The 27,679-nt window shown below is 36.6% G+C and overlaps 3 protein-coding genes across 4 annotated transcripts in view; 1 reads left to right on the plus strand and 2 right to left on the minus strand.

Moving 5' to 3' along the window:
- Positions 1–1,821: 1,821 nt before the first annotated feature.
- On the minus strand, positions 1,822–13,943 carry LOC121428543 (protein Dr1-like). 2 transcript variants are annotated; one of them, XM_041625235.1, is made up of 4 exons: positions 13,843–13,943; positions 4,101–4,338; positions 3,113–3,276; positions 1,822–2,575 (listed from the first exon to the last, which is right to left on the minus strand). In XM_041625235.1, the coding sequence occupies exons 2-4, from the start codon at positions 4,327–4,329 to the stop codon at positions 2,309–2,311; spliced, it is 660 nt and encodes a 219-aa protein (XP_041481169.1). In that variant the 5' UTR covers positions 4,330–4,338; positions 13,843–13,943; the 3' UTR covers positions 1,822–2,308. The 2 variants fall into 2 exon arrangements, with proteins under 2 accessions (XP_041481169.1, XP_041481170.1); XM_041625236.1 differs by having other exon boundaries at positions 4,101–4,339; positions 13,837–13,931.
- A 61-nt stretch (positions 13,944–14,004) lies between these two features.
- Positions 14,005–20,552, plus strand: LOC121428544 (iron-sulfur cluster assembly 1 homolog, mitochondrial-like). The gene is made up of 3 exons (XM_041625237.1): positions 14,005–14,120; positions 16,485–16,644; positions 17,721–20,552. The coding sequence occupies exons 1-3, from the start codon at positions 14,040–14,042 to the stop codon at positions 17,867–17,869; spliced, it is 390 nt and encodes a 129-aa protein (XP_041481171.1). The 5' UTR covers positions 14,005–14,039; the 3' UTR covers positions 17,870–20,552.
- Positions 20,553–23,159: 2,607 nt separating this feature from the next.
- The window catches only part of LOC121429219 (breast cancer anti-estrogen resistance protein 3 homolog), a 48,715-nt gene continuing 44,195 nt past the window's right edge, over positions 23,160–27,679 (minus strand). The window contains exon 9 of the mRNA XM_041626179.1: positions 23,160–27,508. Coding sequence (XP_041482113.1) covers positions 26,963–27,508 — 546 coding nt within the window. The 3' untranslated portion in view covers positions 23,160–26,962. The remainder of the gene's footprint in view (positions 27,509–27,679) is intronic.

Consider the following 27,679-nt stretch of genomic DNA (forward strand, 5'->3'; position numbering starts at 1 on the left):
TACAAGGCGAGAGTCAGAACCACTACACCACGGCTCTTCCGTGATTTATTAAGAAATGATTTATTAAGAAATTTGCATCCATAGTGGGCGAAATACAGCAAGCCAAATTATGATATAAATTCTTAAATTGACAAAAGAGTTGAATTCAATATTGCCTAAATTGAATAAGTTGGTCATAGTATTTGTTACTGTTGGATATTATTTATAAATATTTAACTTTAAGTAAACCAAATACAAGCATACATAGTTTGTTTTTGGGTGCAACATAAGTTTCTCAGTCATAATCTTTCCCATCAGCTAAAGCTAAAACCCAATCTTTCTTTTCTTGAAATCAACAAGCATCTGAATTCAAAGTCTATGGATTGTATTCTTAAATCGGGGCCCCGTCTTACAAAGAGTTGCAATTAATCCGATCAATTGCAACTATGGAAAGCCAGCAACGTCAACACCTAAAATTACAGGTTTGTTCAAAATATTTTCTATCTAAAGGTATATTCAAACAATCATTATTTTCTTGACAATTCAGTATGCTTCTCTTTGTTTTCAAAGCACATTGAGCGAACTTCCTAAAGAAAAATTATGACATTAATGGATTTCCATATACCCGGTACTTGAGATTGATTGGATTAATCATAACTCTTTGTGTAAAAACAGGGCCAGGTCTGAAACACTATCAAAAAGTCATGAAAAATGATTGGCTCACATCATAGCACTTAAGCATACTTCCATAAAATCTCAAGCTATCTATAGCTTTGCAAGCCTCTTGTTGAAGTTCCTGTTTCTTTTTCTATTTTAGAGTAAATTGATGCTTCACTATAAAAAAGTAAATGCAGAAAATTTTGTTGCATTGTCATGATCTTGCCCCATGCCCCAATCACTTTGTAAATACAATGTTGCTGCACTAATACTGAGTTTTATAACGACGTGACACATCAAGCCATATAAATCACATATTGGATTAATGGCCTTTTAAAATGAAAACAAAGTGTACATGCATATCAATGCTTGATATCATTGCTTTCAATCTTCTGACCTAGTCTGCAATCTAACAGACTCAAATTTGACACTTTAACCAATTACCTGTATACCATGTCTAGAGTGAAAACTAGATTCTGAACTCTCTGAGAGGCAGTCAAATTTTACTGTGAATCTAGTCTCGCTACTTCAGACTCTGCATTATGCACTGTACGACATTCAAAAACCAAAGGTCTTGCCTGCAGAGTACTATCTGACCATGATAGGCGCGATAGCTCGGTCGGTAGAGCGGGGGATTTGTATTCCGGTGACCCGGGTTCGATTCCCACTATTAGTGCCCTTTGGTAAGGCATTAATACTCAGTATCAGGTCCTTCGGAGAGGACATTAAGATGTCGGTCCTCTGGTTGCTTGCTTACAAGCATTCATGCTTTCTTAGCAATCAGGTAAAAAATCACCACCAATTAATTAATGATGATGATAATGAACAGCATTTGTCTGGCACCGATTACACATGTGCAAAACATTCAAAGCTGCCAACTCCCACAGTATGGCACACATAATACACACAGTTGCTGGAAAAGATGGGTCTTTAGTTCAGGTTTAATGACTTCAAGGTTATACTGTAAGAATAAGGAGGGTAGTCTACAAATGTAGACCCGCATCTGCAGTGTGTGTACCTCAGCTGATTCAACGAGTCTGCATAGCAGACTAGGTCTACTGAGGCTGCAGAAGTGGAGGGTGGATCCAAAGCTCTATCCCCATATGATTTTAGGTGGGTACTTGGAACTTAGAGAAGTAATCTACCATCAACAGTTGCTGGAAAAGATGGGTCTTTTAGTTCAGGTTTGAAGACTTCAAGGTTATGCTGTAAGAATAAAGAGGTTGGATCCACAACTCTATCCCACATGATTTTAGGTGGGTACTTGGAGAAATAATCTACCATCAATTATGAAGTACAATTCGAATCTCTGAATTAAGAACAATATTACCTTAATACCTTCATCTGAGCAATCTACTTCAGGGTTCCATGTCATACAGATTTGTTATAACAACAAATGCACAACATCTATAACAAGTTTACAATTAGCCAATAAGATTAAACAATTTCAGTAGCTTTAAACTGTTATAGCAACTTGTTTATCATAACAACTTGTTGTTAATAAATTTGTGTTTAATGAAACCGACCCCAGGAGACCATGATGAATGGGGAAGGAACCTCATCAGTTGAGAAGGTGCCAGATTTCTTCTCCACAGATCCAACACTTTATGTCTCTGCATTAAAAATCCTCTGATTAAATCAGAATTGAGTGCCCCCTCCTAGATCAGGAACGTCATGAGGGCGGGATCTGTTGGTTGCTGGCGGACTCTGTGGGTAGTTGCCCCGCCCCACTGCTAGGAAGGTTGAGAGAAGGCACAGCTCCGTGCTGGGGTATGCCCTCCGCAACTTGATAAGATTGCAAGTTGCCCCCTGTTGCAGCAACAGGTTGCATTCCTGGTTGGAGAGCTTGTTGGAGACCTTGTTGCTGAGCCTGAGCCGCCTGTGCTGCCTGCAACTGCAACCACTCTTGGTGTTCTATTGCTGCTTGCTCTTGCCTTGCCTGTAAGAATTCAATCACATATATGTACATGTATGAAGTGAAAAAAATCAACAACTCTCAAGGCAAAGTCCATCTCAAGAACAATTTGATTTGATCGCATACAGAAAAATCACACAGGCATGCAGAAAATGTCATCAAATCTGATGTAAAAAGGTTAACTTAGATTAGTTTTAAATATCTCTCTTTATTTCAAAATACAATTTAATTCACATCCTGGTCAGTGTGCACATGTAGGAGCTGATTATGTCACATACTAATACCAAATATTCAAAAAGTTCTGTTACATAATGGGCTCTGTTAAAGAAAAGATACAATCATTCAATTACTAAAGCGTATCTGTATTAATCTATGGCAGACCATAAACAAAAAGTCACTATAAATTGTGGATATTATTATTAAGTGCAACTCTTTATGTTACACTATTACCTTCCCCCCCCCCCCTAATTAGGCTCCAAATGGCATACTTTATGTATGTTCTTCCCTTTAGTTGGGTTTACATGTATAGTAGCCTTTGAAGTGCAAAGCTGTTGAAAGTACCTTTTCAAAGAGCTCCTGCTGTTGTCTAAGGAGTTCTTCTTCAGGTATACCAAGATTCTCAAGACGAGTGCTTGCTTTCCTCTTCTTTGCTGCCACCGTCTTACATTCCTCTAGAACTGACTTGCACTCTTGCAGGTAATCTCCAAATCCAAGGCTGTCCAATGCTACAAATCATTTGAAAAACATACAAAAGAAAAACTAAAAATGTGAGCATAAAGTTTGATAATGAATGCATGCATTGCATGATGCCAGTCAAATTCTACACATTTTCTTCGCAAAAAAAAGAGGAATGTTTGAACATATCACCCCTATCTTATCTGACCTTCATTGGCTACCCATTCGATCAAGGATAAAATATAAACTTCTCACATTAACATTCAAATGTATTCATGGTATTGCCCCTGCTTAACTTGTCCAAATTCATAAACCCAGGCATAATCTCTGTTTTAGCTCACAAAATCTCTCTGAAATTACTTTCAAGTCCAAATCATATGGGGATCGGGCTTTCCAAAAAGCTGCACCAGCACAATGGAATTCTCTACCACCGACATTACGAAATATAACCCAGCTTGAGAAATACAATTAAAAACCCACATCTTTCAGAATTTTCAACTTAGTCACATGTAGGTTCAATCCATGTTTATTATTCTTTGATGTTATGTATAATTATTAGACGTCTAATTTTTAAATATACAATTCTATTCACATTTCTCGCTTTGTTCACGCAAAGAGACCTGTAGGTGTTATGCGTATTAAAACTGTACTATAATTTATTATTATTATTTTCATTCTGGTCAAATGTATTTAACAATTTTACCTGTTAGTCCCTATGGTGGATAATTTATAAAGCTTTTGAAAAGTTACGAGGGAGTTTACAACGACATCGGATTCTCATAGGTATTCATTTAGTTTCCATTCCCAGGTCACCAGTTGTCGAAAATCCTAACTTATAAACAGCTTTAAGACCCCCCACTCTGAAACCATTTACCTTGAAGTGCATGTTCTGGTGATATCGTCTTCTTGGCCTGCTTATTGCAAATATCATTTGCTTCTGATGAAACCAACTGAATAAACTCCGTACAGCAATTTAAAATGAGTTCTCTTGCATCATTAGCAACTCTGACATTGGGTAGTAATTCCTTGATCATCTTGTTAAGAGGGGCACGAGGAACAGTTAGCTCATCCTCTGGGAGTTGAGAAGATTGTGAATCTGCCATCGTTACTACCTGCAAAATTATATAGTTACATTTATATACTGCTTAATCTGGAGTTTCTAAGCGCTTTACATTGCAATTACTATTACCCAAGTAATTGGAATTATTTCAAACACTCCTTGATATGTAAGGAAAGAATACCATAACTTTTTTTCTACAAGCATATGGCTTCTTGACTGACTACAGTCATTTTCTTTAAGGTAAGGTCTCTATTAATGAAAATATTGGCAAAACATTGGCAAATTTTGTTACCTTTTGCATCCGCTCCGAGAAAATCCGACCTTCCCGATAAGCATCAAGAATTCACCAGTTTGCAAGCAGAAGTCTCCAAATAAGTAAGTAAAATGTGATACCAACCGAATTCATGGCATTTTAGTTTCCATCTGATACAATTATCTTACCTTTGTCTGCTTGATTTCTTTTCTAAAGCCTTGCAAAACAATCTTGCGCAAATTAAGGTCACACTTTTTTATGACACTTTTTCAGCCGAGCGCGCATTAGTTGATCGCCATGGAATTTTCAGATCACGATGCCAGCGAAACTCTTGACATACTTCATAATTCCGTCAGACGAATATGACTTTGGGATCTTGCCTTCCGTCTGGTATTTATTATTTTGATTAATTTTTTTGTGAGCTGTGAGAAATTTTTGATTGAAAATCAACTTCATGATAATTTTTCAAATGTGCGCACATTATGATCACCCCATCATACACTCATTCAATGAACAAGATTATAATAAAACCTTGTTCTCAGTTATATCTCCATGTGTGGCAAAATAAGGGTGGCAATGTTTGGCTTATTTTCTCTTTTTCTTTGGGGCAAATGCTTGATTTTTTACACTAACATTTTCCATTACACCTATTATTCATACAACTTGGCTCGTAATAAATTTGATTCTGTCAATCATTTTTTTCTTGATTAAAAATAGAGATAAAAAAATTAAACAATTTTTGCCATATTACTTTCCACCAATAGAGGGCGTACACAGATATATGCCCAAAATTCAAGTTTTTGAGCGCTCTGGTGAATGAAAAAATTGTGCCCAATTTATACCTGATACAAAGTTTAAGATGTCGTTCTGTGCCACGTATAATTGCACTTATTGTGACGACCGTGGAAACAGAGAAAATGGGATTACTTTTCACAGATAAGACAAGCTGGTGAACTGCATGGTTGTAGACTTTATGTAGTCCCATGTGCTCAAATACATGTGTGGTAATTCTAAATTACCAGAGCAAGTTTCCAAAACTTTAAAACTCCGGGGGGGGGGGGGGGGGGGGGGTTATCGATTGTTGTGATTTCTCTGGAAGCGTGATAAATTCAAACCATGATTCAAATAAATATTCAGTTTATTAATATTCACAAATGTCACCAAGTTTTATGACTTTATCAATCATGTTTGGACAGAAGAATATCAAGACTGAGACACGAAAATAATGACCGTGTATAGCATGTATTGTGAAACTTAAGTCAGGGTGACCAGATTCACAAAATGAAATACGGGACAATCGACAAAAAAGATCAACAAAGAAGGTTACACAGTGTTACACCTGTGAAAAATTATAAAGAATTGGAAGGGAGGGTGAACGAAAGAATGAAGGAGAGAAAGAAAAGACGAAAGAAAAAAGATGAATTGAGAAGAAAGAAAGAAAAAATGAAGGGGAAAATGAAGGGAAAATTAAAAAAAAGAATAAAAGAAAGTTAGAATAAAACGATGAAAGAAAGAATAAAAAGCGAAAAAAGTTTCTGTCATTCTTTGAATGGAATACCGAAAGAAAGAAAAAGAAAGGAATGGAAGAAGAATACATGTGTGAAAGACAAAATAAAGGAGAGAAAAAAAGAAAGTAAGAAAAAGGAGGAAAGAAAAAATGAAGGAAATAAAAATGTTTCCTTCATTCTTTGAAAGAAACGAACAGAAAGAATGAAAACAGTAAGTGAGGAGGGAAGGAAGGAATTAAGGGAGGGAGGAAGAGAAAGAATAAGGGAAAGAATTAGAAGTGAAAATAAAATAAAGAATGAAAGGAGGAAAGAGAGGGAGAAAGAATGAAGTAAGGAGGAATGAAAACATAATGGAAGAAGAGAAAGAATTAAAAGAAAAAGGAGAGGAAGGGAGGGGGAGAAAAAAGTTTAAAGAATGAAAGAATGAAGGAAATAAAAAAAAGGGAAATTTGATAAAGACAGGTAAGAAAAAGGAGAAAAGAAAGAAAAATGAACAGAGAGAGAGAGAGAAAGGATCAGGAAAGAAAGATAGATGGAACAAAAACGGGCAAGCAGGAAGGGTAGAATGATGAAGAAAGAAGGATAGAAAAGTAAGAAAGAGGAAAAAAGTTCAGACTTCAAGCAAACAAAAAAATCCAATCATCTAACAAAAATTCATAATGATATTTGGGTTTTTTTCAAATATATTATAAAACTAAAAAAAAGTTTTAGAAATGAATAAAATTTCAAAGTGATTTTCTTTTTATTTAAAAATTAGATGAAGCATCGCAGCATCATACACAACAAGACTCAAAACGAAGGCTTAAACAACTAGATCTATAAACTCAAGAACTTGTTCCTCCGATCACATCTCCAAATCAGTAATCTGAGAACCCAAAATATCATTATACAAATTGTGTACATTTTTTGTGATTATTTTCGCATGTTTGATGGAGAGAATCTGCTCCGATCCTACTTGCCTAGCTATAGTAGCCTAGCTGCCACACAATGGCAGGAGGCCAGTTCGCGATGTATATATCGGGGTTAGCAAGAAAATCACCGCAGAACTTGCATAAGTTTATTCATCAATTTCATTGTTGTCTCTGCTTCGTCATATGTTGGTTATTTGGATGAAAATTCGTCACTTTTAAATACATTTTGTTCAATATTCTGAAATGCGGGACAAATAGGCGTCCCGGGAAGGGTTTGTCGGGACGCCGGGACAAAGAAGCAAAATACGGGACAATCCCGGGAAATACGGGACGTCTGGTCACCCTGACTTAAGTTAAGACTGAAAATCTGCCGTTTCGGAGGAGTTAAACAAAAATATTTTTGCAAAGCATAGATCCTGACCGAAATAGACTGATTTTTGGGACAAGGACTGGATCTACAAGGTATTCTGAAAATTATTTATCTTTCATTTGTGAAAGGACAATAAATTTACAAGCTACATGTATGGTATAGGACTAGGCAGGCGCGTAGCCAGGGGGGCGGTCGCCCCCCCCCCCCAAAAAAAAAAAACGTCCCCTAAAAGAAAAAAAAAGAAGGGAAAAAGAGAGAAGAAAAGGAAAAGGGAAGGGAGGAAAGCGAAGAAAGGTAGCTTTGTGTTTTTTTTTCTTTTTATTCTTTATTTTTTTCTCAAAAGAGAAACTCCTTCACTCTTCTTGCTCTAAATTCATATATGAATTTTGCTTCCGCGCTGCGCGCGGTTAAATGACAATATTGAAGTTCTCCATTGTTCCCCCACCTTTTCTCTAACCCTGTTTTTCCACGTCAGCTATGTGCTTCTTGTCAGTTAAAGTTAAAATTGTATACATTAGGGCATGAATTTGAGTAAGGTTAGGCCGAAGTAAATATATGAAGTTATCTTTTTTTTCAATTGATCGCGCAACTTCTGGTCTGGTCGGCTCCGAGCGGGTAAAATCTTTATATCAGTTTCTGCCGTCACACCTCCATAAAGTCAGCTTCTCCCGCTTTTCAGCTCATTACTATAAACAACCATAATTTGGGGGCAAATTAACAGGTTCCTAATTAAAAAAAGAGGAAGGTATATGGAATTCGTGTCATATTAAATAAAAAAGTACAATATTTTTTTTATCAAATTGTATTAAACTTCATGTCATTTCCCTGTATACATTCATCTCCTGTCCTGTTTTGCGCCCTCAGTTTGAAATTTTGAATGACACTTAAGTTTCTTTATATTCAAAATGAAGCGCTTCAGGATAAGTAAAAAAAAATAATCATCCTTTATTATATAGATAGATAATTTCAATAAATCACAGAAGTTTCAACTTTATGCGCACTATTTTCCTTCTAATGAAGTTCAATAATCTTAGAAAGTCAATTGAATTAGAGACGATTGGGTATTAGAGATATCTACATTTGATGAAACGTCCGCCCTTTGAAAATTCAGAGTTTCATTGCTCTGCGCGGGGAGGAATATCTTCCTCTACCAATCTTCTCCTTTGTTTTGCGAGTTAAAAATATGCACTGATGCTAAACTGTTTGTAATCAAATCTGATCTTTCCAAAGAAAGTTTCAATATGTCTTTGAGAATACCCTTTTCTCGGGACCATTTTTATGGCAAGAAAAATTGATAAAACACTTAAGCTTCCGCGCTTCGCGCGGAGTTATTATCATTTTAATATTGTATACCTCTTTTGTGCGTTCACAATCACTTTTAAAAACAAGGTTCAAAATCGCAATATAGTCAACCGAATTGGAGGTACTAGAGACAAGAAAAACGGCTTCTTTTCATTTTAATTTATGAAACACTAAAAGCTTCGCGCGATTTTAGGGGGGTCCACCTGAATTTAGGGGGGATGCAGGAAAAAAATTGACAAGCAAAAAGAACAAAAAAAAAGTTGTCAACATAAATTTTGGGGGGTCTGTCCCCCACCTACTATTTAGGGGACCAGGACCCCCCCCCCCCCCCCGCTTCCGCTGCCTACAGTGTATATGAACAAATTGGGTAGAGGATAATTGAAGAGGGTCGATCGATGTGACAGAAGGAAAGAGAGAGAGAGAGAAGGTCAAGTCCACCTCAGAAAAATGTTGATTTGAATCAATAGAGAAAAATCAGACAAGCACAATGCTGAAAATTTCATTAAAATCGGATGTAAAATAAAAAGTTATGACATTTCAAAGTTTCGCTTATTTAAAAAAAAATAGTGATATGAACGAGCCAGTTACATCCAAATGAGAGAGTCAATGATTTTACTCACTATTTCTTTTGTGTTTTATAGTTTGAATTATACAATATTTCAATTTTTACGAATTTGACGTTTTGGACCTCCTTGCCGGGTAACCCGACACATGCTCTGGCGACGATTGCTCCGGTAACAAATGCTCCCCAAAATGCGACATTTGCTCCTCGACATTTGCTCCTCCGACATTTGCTCCGCCGATATTTGCTCCGCCGACGGTTGCTCCCGGTGGGGTCACTCAATATGACTTGGGGACCGCATGACCGTTACCAAAATCGCGGGAAAAGGGGTCAATTTCACGGAACGTCCGCGGACAGAACACTCCTCGAAGTAGTGAAAATAGGGGTGCTCACCGTCCTCGATCTGATGGAAATAGGGGTCAGGAAAAAGGGGAGAACGATTACGGGAAGTAAAATCCGTCGCCGAGCCACCAGCCGCAGGGGGCATGGGCATCACTCTACATTTATTTTTACAAAGAATTCTACTTTTCTTATTTTTCAAGAAAAATAAAGTTTTTTTGGATTATTGTATCAGTATGACTTGGCTCTTGGTCATCTTTAAGGACTGAGCACTCTGACGCCTGTGTTGCAATTAGCTCTAATGAGGAAAGGGTGTTAAATGAACTGTCCTTGAAATACGGTAAATAGGGGTAAATTTGCGAAATGGGCAAAAGTGTCCTTACAATCTTATAATTAGGGGTGTTTCAAGGTACCATTTTCCCGCAATTTTGTCCTTATTTTGCGTGAAAATAGGGGGGTAAATTTCACAAAATGTCCTTGAAATTGACTGCAATAGGGGGTCACTTGCATTTGTGGTAACGGTCATACGTGTCCCCCTCTGCGGCTGAGTGACCCCACCGGGCGGTTGCTCCGCCGACTGTTGCTCCGCCGACAGCTGCTCCGCCGACAATTGCTCCGCCGACAGTTACTCCGCCGACAGTTGCTCCACCGACAATTGCTCCACATTTAGCGACAAATGCTCCGGCGATAAATGCTACCCGAACGACACATGCTCCGGTGACAATTGCTCTGCCAATATTTGCTCCGCATGTAGGGACAGTTGCTCCGCCAACATTTTTTTTTTTGTAAAACTAACAACGCTTCTTCTCAAAAGCTGTATGGTTATTATCATTATTCTATACATTTTTAACATTCCTAATTGAATTGCTCAGCGAAAAGAAATAGTTTGGCTGAACTTAAATCATCCATCAGCGCTTTTATCTCGATTATTTCTCCCTTTCTTTCCTTGAAAACCACTTTCTCCCCCGTCCCTCTCTCCTGTAATAATTTTTTTTCTCTCTCTCTACATTCATGACTTCTGTTCCTTATTTCTTTTACAACCTTTTCCATATTCTCCTATCTCTTTCTTAAGCTAATATGCCTAAGTAGGGCACGAAATCATGGCCTGAAAACCGGACATTTCAAGAAATTTGGTAATTATGAATAAGATGAATGAGTGAATACATTTTAACAATTAATGCAAGCGCAAATCGCGAGCCGAAACTTTTGATAGACTGTCACGAAATGTGGATTTTAAGAAGCTTGTTGTATAATCAATATTGAGACATACATTACTTGCCAATCAAAATGCGAGCGTGCAGCGCTAGCTGTTACGTTTTGACTATCAGACCTGCAAAGGGATACTTTGAAATCTTTATGAAATACACGAAATTAATAAAGGTAACTGATAAGTTAACATTTGCAAGCGTGCAGCACGAGCAGAAAATATTAATGTTCATTAATGTTCATAAAACTAACATTTTTAAAAATCACTTTAAAACAATCAATTTGTAAATCAAACAAAACAATGAAAGTTCGATATCTGCGGCGAAATATCTTTTACATATTGACTTTCAAACTTGATATTTAAGCTCCATATTTAACAAGATAATTATGTAAATCAAACAGGCAATGCGAGCACGAAGTGCGAGCGAAAATTTTATATAGTGAAATATGAAAGATTCTTTTTATTTTCCAAGTCTTTCACTTGTCTTCCTCTTCTTTTTTTTTCTCTCTTTTCCGTTTTTTTACTTCTTGTTCCCCCTTTTTCTCTTTTTTTTTGCTCCGCCAATAGGTGGGACCCGGGCCCCTCGCCCCTGGATCCGCCTATGATATAAAGTGGCACAACAACTTGAATGGTAAAACAAAACAATACAAAAAAGTATGTAACGCAAAAAAAAGGAACAAATATTTTCGTCAGAGCAAGTGTCTTGTCTTCTTTTAGGCCTAGTAACTGTCGGTAGAGCAATCGTGAGCAGAGCAATTGTTATTCGAGGAGCATTTGTCGCAGGTATTTTATTTAGGTCCCATATTTATTTTTTTAAAGCAACATGCCGAGAAACTGTCAATGGAGCAATTGTGGACGGAGCAATTATTGGCGGAGCATTTGTCCCTACATGCGGAGCAAATGTCGGTGGAGCAACTGTCCCTACATGCGGAGCAAATATTGGCGGAGCAATTGTCGCCGGAGCATGTGTCGTTCAGGTAGCATTTGTCGCCGGAGCATTTGTCGCTAAATGTGGAGCAATTGTCGGTGGAGCAACTGTCGGCGGAGTAACTGTCGGCGGAGCAACTGTCGGCGGAGCAACTGTCGGCGGAGCAACTGTCGGCGGAGCAACTGTCGGCGGAGCAACTGTCGACTGAGCAACAGTCGGCGGAGCAAATTTCGGCGGAGCAACAGTCGGCGGAGCAAATATCGGCGGAGCAAATGTCGGCGGAGCAAATGTCGGCGGAGCAAATGTCGAGGACAAATGTCGCGGAGCAAATGTCGCATTTTGGGGAGCATTTGTCACCGGAGCAATCGTCGCCGGAGCATGTGTCATGGATTCCCTTGCCGGAAGCACAAAATGTTAAAATAATGGAATACTAACCGAGATGTGCATATAAGTGTTTTGTGAAAGGCAGTGTATACAGCCACACGCGTGTGTCTTTACCATCCAGCCACACGCGTGTGGTTATATCCAGAACACATATCTGTGGATACCGCCACACGCCGCCAGTAATAACAGTAAAACACGTACCGTATGTCTGACCGTCTATATCACGATCAAAATAACCTCATTTCTTCATTAAATTCTTACATTCTAAACCCCTTTGATATCCTTAGATCGTTTCAATTTCATTCTCACCGTCTTCTCTCCTTACTTTTCTTGTCTTGTTACAAACGGTCGTCTGTTTAACAGCAAATTCTCTTTTTCTACTTGTGTCGATTCTGGCTTCCTTCGCGGTGGCAGACCCATACAGCGTTAGCGCAGCGCAGTAGTAGACATACACAGTTTGGGTTTCGTACGTACGCGCACATAGCCTAGATTCAGTAGAATCAACACAAGTAGAAAAAGTGTGGAAATTTGCTATTTAACAGGCGGCCTTTTGTAACAAGACAAGAAAAGCAAGGAAAGAAGACGGTGAGAATGAAATTGAAACGATTTAAAGAAATCAAAGGAGTTTAGAATGTAAGAATTTAATGAAGAAATGAGGTTATTTTGATCGTGATATAGACGGTCAGACCTACATACCGCGGTACATGTTTTACTGTTATTACTGGCGGCGTGTGGCGGTATCCACAGATAGGTGTTCTGGATATAACCACACGCGTGTGGCTGGATGGTAAAGACACACGCGTGTGGCTGTATACACTGCCTTTGTGAAATGAAGCGAAACTTTAAAATGCCATAACTTTCATATTTTACATCCGATTTCGATGAAATTTTCAGGGTTATGCTTGTTGAATTTTTTTCTTTTTATTCAAATCAAGTTTTTATTGGGTGGACTTGTTCTGGCGACGCGCAATGATAAAGGGCGAGTCCACCTCAGCTCATGAAATGATTATTTGAATAGAGAGAAAAACACACAATAATGCTCAAAATTTAATCAAAATCAGAAATAAAATATGAAAGTTATATTTTTAAAGTTTCACTTAAGCGATGAATTTTTCGGTGTTACACTTGACTTGTTTGATTTTTTTTTTTTTTTGGGGGGGGGTGGGGTAGACTTAAATTAAAGGGGGGTTCAAGCCCAGTGTTATAAGCCTTCATAACCTAGAAAGTCCTCGCCATAGCGATCCTAAGATGGTTATTTCGAAAACCTCCAAAATACCCCTAGACAAGTCAAGGATTTCATCCATTCTTCCGTAGGTGAGAAAAACACCAACCCCTTCAAAATTATGTTTCCGAATTGTATACTGGGAAAGTACATGGTTTCAAGAAAATTGCGAATTCTGGCACCTTAAATATATGAAGTTTTGTATAAAAAGCAATGAGTGCTTCAGTGTGCAGACAGCTAGCATATCGCTCACAATGCACATGCTAATGGAGCGATCGCGTTCCTTTTGGGGGAACTGGTATGGCGGACAATAGAACTCGCGGGCTTCAAACAAAGGACCCTCCCCGCATATCCAGTTAGGGGAGAGATCAGTGGCAGTCACAGAATTGTGATATCCGCATTGGAAATGTGTGCAGAAGAAATTGCACACGCCAGCAATAGAAATGCCGTGGTCCGGCTCCTGAGGCTGAGCTGGCTCAACCCACTCGGCAAAAAAAAATGAAGATTCAAGAAATAAATAAAAACAAAAATAGTTTTTAAGGCATGCCATTTGAATAGAACCAACTTGACCTTGCTAAGCTGACGACACCTTGCTATGAAAACGTGCTTGTCCTGAAACCCGAGTTAAAGCTGCAGAAACAATCGTACGAGAGCGAGACAAATTAAAGGCCGGCGGACCAATCGACGGTCTATTTTGCCTAGGCCAGACCAGTCGGCCCGGGTGCGGTGCCCGTTGTCCCCGAGACCTGTATTACGTCATATGTGTTATGGCTGCACTTGGAAGAGCGACGGTCCGAGCCGTTCAAGGCAAGAAGAGGTTAATTCCTCAAAGGGCTGCTTTAGTTTTGGTAAGTGATCGAGATAGCTTTTTGATGTCCATCTCTTTTTCTGACTGTTGGTTTGTGTTTTGAGTGAGAGCAAGAGTTCATGAGCAAACTTAGAGACAGTTTAATGAGACATGATTCGTACCGCAACGGGCTGGGCATGCACTGATGCAGCAGTATGGGCCATGGGGCCTATCCTACCGGTACGATTCCGGCGGCCCGGCGTAGGCGGCTACGCCTGCAGAGTGCAGCTGCAGGCGCAGGCTGCGCTATAATCGCGCTAGCCTTGAGGCGTCTGGGGAGTAAAAGTCATCTACCGTACTCTACGTAGGCTCAAGTACTCCCCACTGACGCCTGGGACGCCAAGCTTTATTCACCCACGAAGGGCCACAAAACCTGAAACTTTCGCCCACGAGATTTCTACTTTCCCTCTAGGCTCTAGTATAAGATCTAGCCCTAAAACATGTACATGGGATTCAACTTCAGAATTCATTCAAAAAACGAGAAAAATGTTATGAAAAGATGGGAAGAGCTTACGGCCGTGTTTACGTCGCCATCTTGATTTCTTTGTCTTCCTCTTGGCGACAGCACGCAATTCGCGCGTTTTAAAGTTAAACTTAGATAAAAGAAAGTACCGTAAGTAACGGTGTATTAACCGCACCTTTTTCTCGGCGGGATAGAAGCAAAAGTCGGGGGTGCGGTTTATACACGGTGACGGGTCTGAGCCAGCCCGCCGTTACCCCTCCCGTACATGTTCGATGTCTGCCAGTTCACAACACATCGGGTGGTTGGGCGTAGCCGCCCAGGCAATGCCGTTTAAGGGGTATGAGCCGCGGGTAATGGAAAGCGATTATTACATTATCAATTAAATGTTGTCCATAACAAACGCACCCACCTTCATGACACTAATTTTGACTTTATTCTCGATTCAAAGTAGTGAAGTTCCCTGGCTAGTTTAAAAGAGACGCCAAGCATACTCGGTAATATTTTGTCACTGCTGAGCGAGAGTTGAATGCAGTGAGCTTAGAGATTGCGTTGTAATGTGGTTATAGTGCGACTTAAGCTGGCGCTATTCAAAGTCCCGTTTCGCGCCAGCTTGGTTTTTTTTCCTTCCTGTTTGCTTTTCATAAGATACCATGTAAACCACGCACGAGAGAGACGGCATGAAGCCGTTAAAAACAACAGGAAAAATGTCAATTTCTTTGTTTCTCGAACCTTCCTGTATTCCCGTATCCAAAATTCATGCAAAGACATCAAATTTCTGAGAAGTGATTGTGAGGTTGTGATGCAAGAAATGTGAATGTTTCTTCCTCCTACGCTGGGAAAGACACAGATCATAATTTGATAAGATACTGGCATGACTGGTACGTGTACTATATTGTAGTTTGCAATGTAATGGCAGTGCTGTGTGTGTGTACTGTGTACACTGTGAGGTGAGTGAGTGTGTAAGTTGCCAATATTGTCGGGACCGTTCTTTCTTTCTAACATTTGTAGATGAATTGATCAAGAACAGCATATTTCCGCATACCGGTAATCTCTTGGATACTTTGAAATCTTAAAAACTTAGATTTTGTTTCTTCGTGCCTCAAATATGCATGTAAATGTGAGAGGAATTTTTTTTTTTTTTTTTTTTTAGTCCAAAGTTGGGGGTGCGGTTAATACACGGGTGCGGTTAATACACTGTTACTTGCGGTAGTTGCAGCAAACAGTTATTTCATGAGAAAGTTATTTCAATCAAGCCAAGGTTGATTGTCACAATATTATCATATATCTATGGAAACTTATCTTTGTGAAATCTTGAAATATAAGCTCAAAAGCAATAATTCTGATGATTACTAACCCATAAAAGCATATGTGGGGCAGTATATTAATATGGCTTAGAAAAATATATGATATTTGATGGAAATCATGGAATTATTTCCCAGCATTTTCTTCCACAGCCATTTGGCACATATTTTTTTTCATTTATACTACAAACACTTTGGTGGTAATTTTATTGGATTATGTTCAAACGCATTAAGAGACTGTTACCACAACTGGTATTTAGTCTATATATTAACAGGGGTTTTTTTAAGTACCCCCCCCCCAAAGATGTGTTCTGTTATGCTACATGTAATCTTGCTTCGGCTTTCATTGTTTATGCCTAGGAAATCAACATATGTATTGCCTTTTTATAAAGAATTCTAGTTGTTGGGCTCATGAAATCCATGAAATTGTATTTTTGTTCTGTGTTCATATTTCTGGCATCATCCATCAACTAGAATACTCAACTGGGTTCCACCTGGTGAGATCCTAATTTTATCCAGAATTTAAAAAATCTGAAGCGACCCTCTCAGATCTGAAATTTGCCAGGTCTGATTCATTTTTATCTTTTTATCTTGCATCTAGACTCAAGCAGCTGTTGAGAAAATCAAAACACTACTATTGAATAAGTCAGATGTGGAAGGACTGAGGGTTGGAGTTAAAACAAGGGGATGCAATGGGCTGAGCTACACATTAGACTACGCCAAGGAAAAGCAGAAGTTTGATGAAGAAGTCATTCAAGATGGTAAGGGAATGTGTAAACTAGACTGTCATTGGTCATGGACTTAGAAGCATAGAATGCATGCATTGATTTTGAAGGGATACTCCAGGCTGAAAATGATGTGCTTTGAGCAGATTTCATAACCAGACAAGCAAAGCACTGAAAATTTGATCAGAATCAGACAAGGAATAAGAAAGTTGTGACATTGTAAAGTTTTGCATTATTTCAGTGATATATATGCGTGTCTTCATGAATATGCAATGAATATGCTGATAATGTCATATCCCTCTTAGTCTTCTGTATTTTGTGATATGAATTTATGAAATGACATTTTTCCTTGAAATTTTGTCCACCATGGATGAACGAAATTGGATTGACAACTAATATAGTGAGTAGGGTACCGTAATTCTTGCTGCAATATATTTTGTTAGAAGGGAGACAATCATACTCCTATGTACCTGTATGAAAATATTGAATTATTAATTCAAAAAAGAAAAAGAAAAGTGGCCACATGACATTAACTCACCTTTTGAATTTTCATGATGGCATGATGGCATTTGACAGTTTTTACAAAATACTGCTAAACTTAGAAATTTGGTATCAGATTTTGATTGGTGAATTTTAATCTGTGTATTTAGATATAATTAGTTTAAGCTGATAGTACCCCTTTCAGCAGCAAGCACAAATCTGTTGATAATCTGTACCATGGACTTAAATACCAATTACCATGTTTTTAATTTAACTACTTCTGAAACAGTCATCTGGATATGTTAGAAAATAAATTATTTCAAAGTTGTTTTTTTTTTATAGATTTTATTTATCTTTGCTATTCATGTATGGTGTATTTTCTTTTTTATACTTCAAAAGTGTCAATTGAATTAAGTTCAAGTTTACATTACATCAATAATAACAGTTAGACAGTACACACCCATTTTTCTCATTTCTGACAACTTGTCAGAAACCAACTGTTGATTCAACGCTCTCTAGCTTAATATTGCAGATTTCGTTCTCAATCGAAATGGAACTCAAACTTTCCCAAAGTATTTACTTACATGTAAATACATGTTGAAATTAACTTTGATTTTATATTTTGTCAACAGGGGTGAAGGTCTTCATTGACTCGAAGGCACAGCTGACATTGCTTGGAACGGAAATGGACTTTGTAAATACCGAACTATCCAGTGAATTTGTCTTTAACAACCCCAATATAAAAGGAACATGTGGATGTGGAGAAAGTTTCAATGTATAGTAAATTATTACTCACTCATATCACCATGAGCTTCAGGAATTACAATAAAATGGGAATACTCAAAGTTGATTTCATCTCAAAGCATTTAAAGGAATTTATTCTCTGAATGTTCATAGGAACAGCCTGGGCCACTGTCTTAGTGATTTACTTTCTTCAATTTGAGTAACATACAAGTTAAGTAATCAATATTAAACATTTTGAGTGAAAGAAGGGTTCGTATTTTATTTTTCCCTTTGATTTGAAAGATAAGTCAATGTTGCCAAACTCACATAATTCAATTGCTTCACAATTCATACATCACAATTGTAATTGCGAGAGGCCTACCTTTCTGTGTGGGTTGACAACTTTTACCTTGTTAGCATACACTGCAAGTAAATATGGAGAAATTGAATAAATTTTCATTTGAATAAGGAATCCCACTTTCAGTGAAAAGAAAGGATTTATAGAATATAAGTGATATCTAAGGAATACAGTCATGTAATCACTTAAAAAATGAAATGCTCGAATTATAGAAATTGCAGAGGGGTATCATTATAAAGGTACAATACTGAAGCAAACACCGACAAAGATGTAAAGAGATGTTCAGTTGGGAGTTAGGAGTCTTTAACAGAACATTGTCATGATTAAAGCCCTTCGAATCTCAAATCTTAATAAAATCATACTCTTAGTCCCTCCTGTTTGTGTAGAACGTATTACATCTTAAGGATGTTATTTAGCACCTTACAGTAGTTATATGTTATTATTTTCCTATTATTTTCCTATTATGCTTTCACATTCAAAATATAAAATCAAAGTACATTCACTAATGACTGAGAAGGCTATCATAAAACTTACACCTATCTTTTTCTCATGTATTATAAAGTTATGTCTGATTCATTAATACACTTTCCCTAATAATATATCTGTAAAACACTTAGAGACGTCGTTCCGATGTATTAAGCGCTATATAAAAGCAGATTACTATGAGTATTATTATTTTCAACAAAACAGTGAAAAAAATTCAGGTTTAACTAAATGGACTTTTAATAGTATCATTACTGTGAGACTCATCTACAATATTATTATCTGTTCATGTGCAATCCACTCTCAATCACCAGACATTTGTTTTTTGTTTTTGGAGGGTTTAAATTGCTAGAAAGTGATAAATTGTATTCCTGGTATGTATTGTGGTATGCAAAATTTATTATTACATTGGTGTGTTTTGACTCAATTGTATATAATTAATACAAAATAGATTTTATATATGTTATGTAACAGTATGTCCTTGTTGGGCAGGGCAAATATTTTGCACAAAGACTTGACCCTGAATTTATATGAGCTATCCCAGCTGAAAGCTGAAATATGTGTTTGAGTTTGATGACGTTTTTTTTTTAATGGGTATGATTTGTAATTTTGTTACCCTCTATTATACTATACAGTTGTGCTCAAAAGTTAGTGACCCCCCCCCCTGCCCCCTTCATGCACTCCTTCATGCTGCTGTGTGTTGAATGTAGACAACAGCACTACAATGTCCAGAAAAAAAATTATTGAATGTAATATTTTGTCACCTACATGTATAACTTCACAATTAAATATCTAGAACATGGCAGAACATGAAGACTTTTGGATATTTGAGTTTACTGGTTAGTTCACTAACTTTTTAGCGCCTCTGTAAGCATTGAAGTATGATTTATTTACTGAATATATATGGTTTATAACAAACAAAACTAGGTGTGTTTTTTTATTCTTGTAAACTTGATTAAATTTTTATTTTTTCAATTGGGTACCAAAATGTTTCACTTATGATATACAAATCAGATAGAATTTGAGTAATTTATACACAAAGAAACCAACTTTATTATCTGCTGTCATGTTTAGGTAAATCTCTAATTCTCTATATAAAGTGTTATGTAATCTTGGTAATTTGAATTGTCACAACCATGATCATCATAATCATCATTATCATCATCATCATTGTTATATCTATAGGCAGTTTATCACAATAAAAAACCAAGGCTGGTAATCTCATCAAATTTTTTTCATCCTGGTTTATCCTGTAGACCACTATGAAAGTAGAGGGTTGCGTTCTGCCATATTGCCCTCATCCAAGTTTTTCGTGTAGACCAATGTATTAAATTTGAGGGTAATGTTCTGCCGTATTGCCCTCAGCCAATTTTCTCCTGTACACCACTGATTTGAAATTGGATGAGATTTGCCATGTGTCTTCTATATCTCTATGTTTTTATTTGAAAGTTGTATAAATGAGCAACTATTTCATTGCGTTTTACGTTTACTTGATTCCTCATATTCAATTGAAGATATCTATCTCATAATGTGAATTTTATTTCAAAGGGAAATAAAGTAGAATTTATTTCAAAGGGAAACAAAGTAAATTTTTACCATTTAACAATGACTTTATTGGTTAATTTTTCCATTTAAGTTTCTCTATGTGCATGCAACTACTTTACTTAATGAGTGATTTTGATATTTGTTTAAGTTTCTTGTTTATGATAAGAACTAGAATTTGTTCATTAAAAATATGTGCATATATGTACAGAAATTTGAATGCGTATAGTGTGTGTGTGTGTATATGACAGTGATCATCAATTATGGATTGTTTGCGCATCATGATGATCAGTTGATTTTCTCTAAATTTGTTCATGTAGAAATAAAAATGCACGAAATGTGCATCTATATTCAACAATTTTATTCTATTTTCATTTTTGTTGTTTATAAATGGTTTTAATGTTTGATATGAAATTGTTTTGAAAAATTCTCATGGTTGGTATGAGAGAGATAGAGCTGAAGTAATGTGAGGTTGTAGGTGCCACTATGAGAGCTTGCTGTGTAAGAGAGGTTGAATCATATGAGTAGGGGTAGCATACTGCTGCTGGACTGATAAAACCTTGTATCTCAAAATTTAAGTATTTTTAAGATGGCTCAGAATAAGCTAGATATTAGAGTTATAACATGGATAGCAACCTTCTTTTGTCTTGAAAGAGTTCTTTACAGGTATCAGGAGACTGCTTTCAGGCAATATGAGACTGCCACCAATTTTTTGTTTTAATTTTGAGAAACAAGGTTTTATCAGCCAGCCACGATACAGCACTGATAATGAAATGGCGCCATCACACTTCCATATTTCAACAGGTGATGTTCCTATAATTTGTGATGTCTCCAGTTTCTTTTCCTACATGTGCTTTATTCTCTTTCTTGTCTCATCTCTTCAAATGATTAAAATAGATCTTTCTTAAATTCTCTTCCCTCCCTCTCTCTCTTTCCTCCCTAATCTACTTTGAACCCCCCCCCCCTCTCTCATTTCTTCTCACTCTACTCATTTCTTTCAGACAGTGGTCTTGTACTCTGCCTCTTAATCCCCTGTAACCCCCCCCCCCCCTTATCTCTCTCTTATTTCTTCTCACTCTTCTCATTGCATTACACACACTGGTCTTATTCTCTGCCTCATTAACCCCCCCTCCCCCTTCCTCCTCATCTCTCTCTCCTCTCATTTCTTTTTGCTCTAGTTTCTTAATTTACAGTCTTTGATTAAAATGCATCTCACTTTGTACTTAATGTACTTTTTTTTTAAGATGACCAGTGCATAAGTCTGACAACACCTTAAAGTGCACTGAAATGTACGAATCATTAACCAAGGGAGAACAACAAAAAAGAAAAAAAAACATTTGCATCTGTGGTGGTGTTTTCATAAAGCTGTTTGTAACATTCCAAATGACTGGAACTGTTCTTGATGCCAAAGTCAGGTTCATGGGGGTATGTGATACATCTTGTGGAAAAAGCAATTACAATAATGGAATCTATTTCCTAAGAAAAGAAAATCTACAAGAAGAGGCGGGGGGGGGGGGGGGGGGGGGGGTGAAAATGGGACGAAGAAAAAAAAATCCCCCAATAGATGGATATACAGCATGGGAAATACTAGACTAGTATTCATAAACTATGACCCTGTTTCATTAAAACTTGTTATAATAACATATGCACAATTTCTATAAGTATACTATCAGCCAATCAAATTGAAGGATTTCAGTAGCTTTAAACTGTTACTTCAAATTTGTCACAAGTTTCATGAAACAGGCCACACATCATATAGAAGCCCAACAGAAAAAAAGTCTAATAATTATCCCCCAAACGGTATTATGACCTTATGTGTAAAAGAATGGAGGCATCCTCAACTGGGCATACTGTTTATACTTCCTTTTATTGGAAAATAAATAAAATCACATTGGCTTCATATACATGTATATCAAGAAAAAAAATACAATAACAAGAAATATAAAAAACCATGAATAGTGAGTGCATTTACATGACTATATCTCAATTATAAGGCAATATAGCCAGACACATGTACAAGAATAAACATAACATATATACTCGATGTGTGCTAGCAAGAATATCATATAAAAAAACCTGTCATTATTTTCTGATATTTTCAATGATTTCATTTTGTTTACTTTTTCTTAAAGGACAAGTCCAACCCAACAAAAAGTTGATTTGAATAAAAAGAGATATTCAAAAATTTGATGTAAAATAATAAAGTTATGACATTTTTAAGTTTTGTTTATTTTTCGATATGCACAACTCAGTGACATGCAAATGAGCCAGTCGATGATGTCCTTCACTCACTATTTCTTTTGTTTTTCATTGTTTGAATTATACAATATTTCATTTGTTAGATTTGACAGAAAGGACCAACTTGATTGAACCATAAAGTATTAAAAGATGCTAATTCTACATGTTCAGGGAGAAATTAATCGTTGTTTCACAGGACAACAGAGAGAAAATTAAAATATTTCATATAATAAAATACAAAAGAAATAATGAGTGAATGATGTCATCAGTCTCCTACTTTGCACACTGACAAGGATTTGTATGTAACTGTTTTGTGAATTAAGCAAAGCTTTAAAATGTCTTTCCTATTTTACATCTGATTTTGATGACATTTTCGGAGTTATGCTAGTTTGATTTTTCTCTCTTTATTCAAATCAACATTTTTCTGGGGTGGACTTGACCATTCATGAAGAAAACAAATAAGTGTACTTTATGAAACTAAACTTATGTGCAAGGTCAAAACTATTTTCACTAATAAATCTCGAAGACATACATCCACTGCGTAACATGTAATATTTTGAATAAAATACAACTCAGCCAAGAAAGTTCTGTGGAAGGACATAATCTCCAGTCAGTTTTTGTTTTCATTATTGCACATGAAGAAATGTCTCCTCATTTGATTATAATGCTAGTCTCAACAGTTGTGCAAGAGTAAAAGAGTAAAGGCAGGAATTATTTTTCTGCAATCTGGACTTATCGCGCAATGCATTGAGGGGGGGGGGGTGTTAACAAAAGGTAGAAACTCCCTTTTTTTCTTTTTACAAATTGTAATAAGTAATATTTCATGACCTAATAGATTCAAAGTCACAGTATCAAATTTTAATTCAACAGTGTCATGTAATGCAACCCTTTAGATAAGAAAAATTTACATCCACACAGAATGTAGTGCATCCAGAAGAGAATATTGGGATTATATCATATGCTTAAAAACCACAGTCACAATGTCAAGCACACATACATGTTAGTCGATACCCTACTATCCAATTTGAACTACAAGAAAAATGACTGTATTTTCAAGCAAAGTCAGAGCTTATATATTTCACATATGATCATTAATATTTTGAAACATATTTATAGATAAACAAATATTCAGACTCTCACAAAGGTTAGTTATTTATTCTGATAATATCAGGATGTCAAATGTGCTTATTATGAAAGAAAAACAGGGTCACATTAAAAAAAAACACATACCAAAAGTATGGTTTCAAATTGTCATATGAATATATGATATTAAGGTGCATGTTGTTACTGTAGTTATTGTCAAATCCATCAAACCCACTTATGTAAAAGTAAATGTAACACAATTACCGTATACAACAAAAGAATGATATAACATTACATCAGTAACAAAATAAAAACATTGATCTTTTACTGATCAAATATGATGTTGAATTGAATATAAGAAGATACATGTGCGAGATCAAAAGATATTCCACTCACGACTATCACTCAGTGCCAGTGTATTTCTGAAATAAACACAATAGCTGGGACACTTTTTTGACCTACATGGACATTGTGCTATATCAATGACTGCATTCTCAATGTGTAATAAAATGGCATTTCATTCCATCTTCATGGTAAAACCGCTCCCTCATTTCTTTTCTGAATAGACATACAACCACAAACATCCACTTTAGTGCATAATGTTCTTGCATTTTTCACTTTTTTCTTTCTTTTTTAGCTTCACAGTATCCTTATCAAGCATTGTTCTTGCTACTCAACACATTAACTTGGACAGTCTCCCATTACTTTGTTGTTTTAGGTATTACCAAAACTGAATTGCCATTGTACCTCACCTAATACAATCAAAAGGGTGAAAATAAAACATTTAAAAAACTATTGCCATAACAACAGATGAATAAGAATACAATGTTGATAATAACACAGGGCTAAGTATTAAAACGCAGATGGAATCTTAATCCTTGAAGATAAAAAGTACACATGTTTAATATGCCCACAATGTTTAAGAAACCTTAACAAGTAAATTACACAACGAAAGAGAACAGCAACCCTTATGCTACAAAAATGACAAAAACAAGCAAAATCAATCAATTACCTTCCAACCTTAGAAATAAGCACCACTGCTTGATAAGCACAAAAAAATGGCAAGAAAGTTGTTTAAAAAAAGGAAAATGACATCACAAAAGAATACAATGTAAGCTGTTAGCAATGGCAGTAAAGACCTACTTGCATGAACCTTAACGTTTGTGAGTTTAAATGAAATTTTAAAAAGTGCAGTAAGCAGCATATATCAATCTTTCACCGTGTTATGGCAATGGCAGCTCAATAGAAACCACTAGAATGAAAATGATTATGGGCAGCTTTTAATGAAAATAGAAGAAAGGGAACAAGAAAACGAAGCAAGAAATACAAGATGCCTTTAGAATGTGTGTGTGTATGAGCATCAATTCAATTCAATGCTATTTTAACAAAACGTGTATTTTACAGATTATCAAGTTTTCAAAAAGCACACCTGTTTGAAACAGGTCTATGATAAAAACAATTATAGGTAGATAATGCATCATCAAGAAAGTTCACATTTTTTCCTTTTCTCTAGTTAATGCAAAGAAGTGAAGTTATCACTCCCCATGTTATAGGCATGTGAAAATAAGGTACATAAATGGCATACATTGTTTATTTGGATGTCTCTAGATGCAGACACGGGACCAGCCAGATTAGACAATAGTTTAGAAGGGCCGACCATTACGCACAAATTAACACAATGAATGAAACAAAACAACTTTGTGGCTAAATTTTTTTTTTATCTTGGTGATGTCATCCCAGTATAGCTTCTGTATGAGCTGCCAAAGGGATTACTACATCTAGTATCAAGTATGGCATAAACATCCACATTTGCAAACTAAAATTTCTTAAATGAAGATAGCACTCAAGATACATCGAGTGAAACTGAACATTGAAAATCTGACAATTTAGGTCAAAAGGCATACTTCATCAAACCTACTGCCAACTTGTCTCCATTCTACATCTCGAATGAAGAAACTATATCCAATATTCCACTCACATTCTACATGTAGTAGGTTATTTTATTCATGTGCTTTAAAAAAACGCATATCAAATAATCATGACAATATCACATATTCATTTGTATGCATACAAAATTGCACGCACTGGTGGTTATAGTTCATGTATGTGCTGCCTTTATCCTACTGATTACCTCAATCTACCACATATGATAGCTATCAATGTTATTCACTAAGAAAAACACAACCATTCTGGAAATATATATCTTCACATGACAAAATCCTTAAAGTCAAGTCACTTTCAAGTCATATTTCTAATTTGACATTACCATAAGAGAAAACAAAAGTACGGAGGAAAGCAAATCAGTCACAAACTTATATTTCAAATTGCAGATTAAGCATAAACTTCAAGAATAAACATATAAATAATGCCAAAAAGGGAAATGAACATTCAACACACCATATACGCACAGACTGGTACTTTTATCTATGGATATACTTTCTACTCTGCATAATGTTTATATCTGTACACTATTTTTACAGTTAATCAATAGGGGGGTGTTTCACAAAGATTCAAGTGTGACTGAAAATCAGACTTAAATTTCAAGTTGCCTCTGGTACAGTATATTACGCATCACCTCATTGGTCAGATTGTGCTAAAGGGATGCATGCTATCATGTAATTACCAATGAGATCACATGTTAGATATCACAAGGACATTGGCACTTAGGCATGATTTCTAGTCAGACTTAACTCTTAGTGAAACATCCTCGGAGGCAGTTAACAGAAATTTATCTGAATATAAAGAACTCTCTATACACTTCAATACTTTCCTTTTATACAAAATGCTGTAAATCATACATATATTTAACAATCTTCTTCTTTTAAAATGAATACAAACCAAACATATTTATTCACATTAATATGCAACATTTGGTACACATGATGAAAACTTATTAACTAAGTTTCAAAATCATTTTTTTTTATTATAACAAAGGGTACATTTATTGCTCTTTACTTTGAGTCTATTTTACCTGTATACATATCAACAGAAAGCAATCTAATATCTCAGCAATATTGGAGGGAAAATATGACTTTTAGTTTCCTTAGAATAGAATAAAAGATGTTGCTCTTCAATAATAAAATAAACTCTTAAAAATTCAATGATTGCTTATATTCTGCTAAAATTTAGTTCACTGAGCATCAAACCACTGTCAAAGTTAAAAGAAAAATGAACATTCAGTAAAAAAACAAAATGAAATGATATTTTGGTCAATAAAAGTTTTCTTATATTTCAATTACCAATTAGGCTTATCGAAAATGACACCTGATTAAGGAGGTAACGGTCTCTAAAAATTGCCGGTTTCCTAATTTCATAACAGTCTTCTGAAAAAAGGAGAAAACTTGAGCTTGTTTGATGTCCATGAATAAGCTTGAAGAGAGCATCTTTCTTACAGGCATCACACGAAAGTTGTTTCTCTATAATGATGTATGTAGCACATATCCTGCGTCATACACTATTGCTCGTAAACTCCAGTTTTTGAGCCATGATACTAAGCACCTGTTGTAGGAGTCTATAGCGTTCCATAGCATTGTCAGTGGTGGCCTTACTCCCCCATAGGAGCCTTAGATGAAGCTCTGTCTTGAACGCATCCAAGAGACCTTCTTCTGGTGGATGTTTAGCAAGTTTAGCATGAGCATTGATGCGGTAGAGGTTGGTCTGTTGGGCCAGCATATGAGCGTTCTGAAGATGACTCAGGATGATGTCCAGGCCGTAGGATGGAGCAGACTCCTCCCAGGATTCGCCATTAGGAACAGAGTCTAAGACATCCTTGGTGGCGGTCTGGGACCAGTCTCGGTCCAGGGCTGTGGACCAGTCCCGTTCCAGGAGCTGGATGATGGGTAGGATGTGTGGAAGGCTGGTCTTGGTAAGCGGGACCACGTTCTCACCAGCATTGATGGACTTCAGCAAGGAACGCAACTTGGTGTCGTAGTTGACGGCGGTGTTGGTGAAACGAGATCTCAGTTGGTCCCATGTGCTTCTCAGGTAGGCAACCTGTCAAGGACAGATCAAGGAGAAAGATGGCATAAGCAGAATATCCTAGAGCAAACTGTACAAAGAATGAGCTGGGGCCTGCTGCAGAGAGAGTTCAGCCTAAAGGCACCCAATTCATAAGTGCCAAACTCGCACTTCTGGTTGGGAGAAAAAGAACTTACATTTAATTTT

The sequence above is a fragment of the Lytechinus variegatus genome, chromosome 15 (genome assembly GCF_018143015.1).
Source record: "Lytechinus variegatus isolate NC3 chromosome 15, Lvar_3.0, whole genome shotgun sequence".
In the NCBI taxonomy this organism is placed as follows: domain Eukaryota; kingdom Metazoa; phylum Echinodermata; class Echinoidea; order Temnopleuroida; family Toxopneustidae; genus Lytechinus; species Lytechinus variegatus.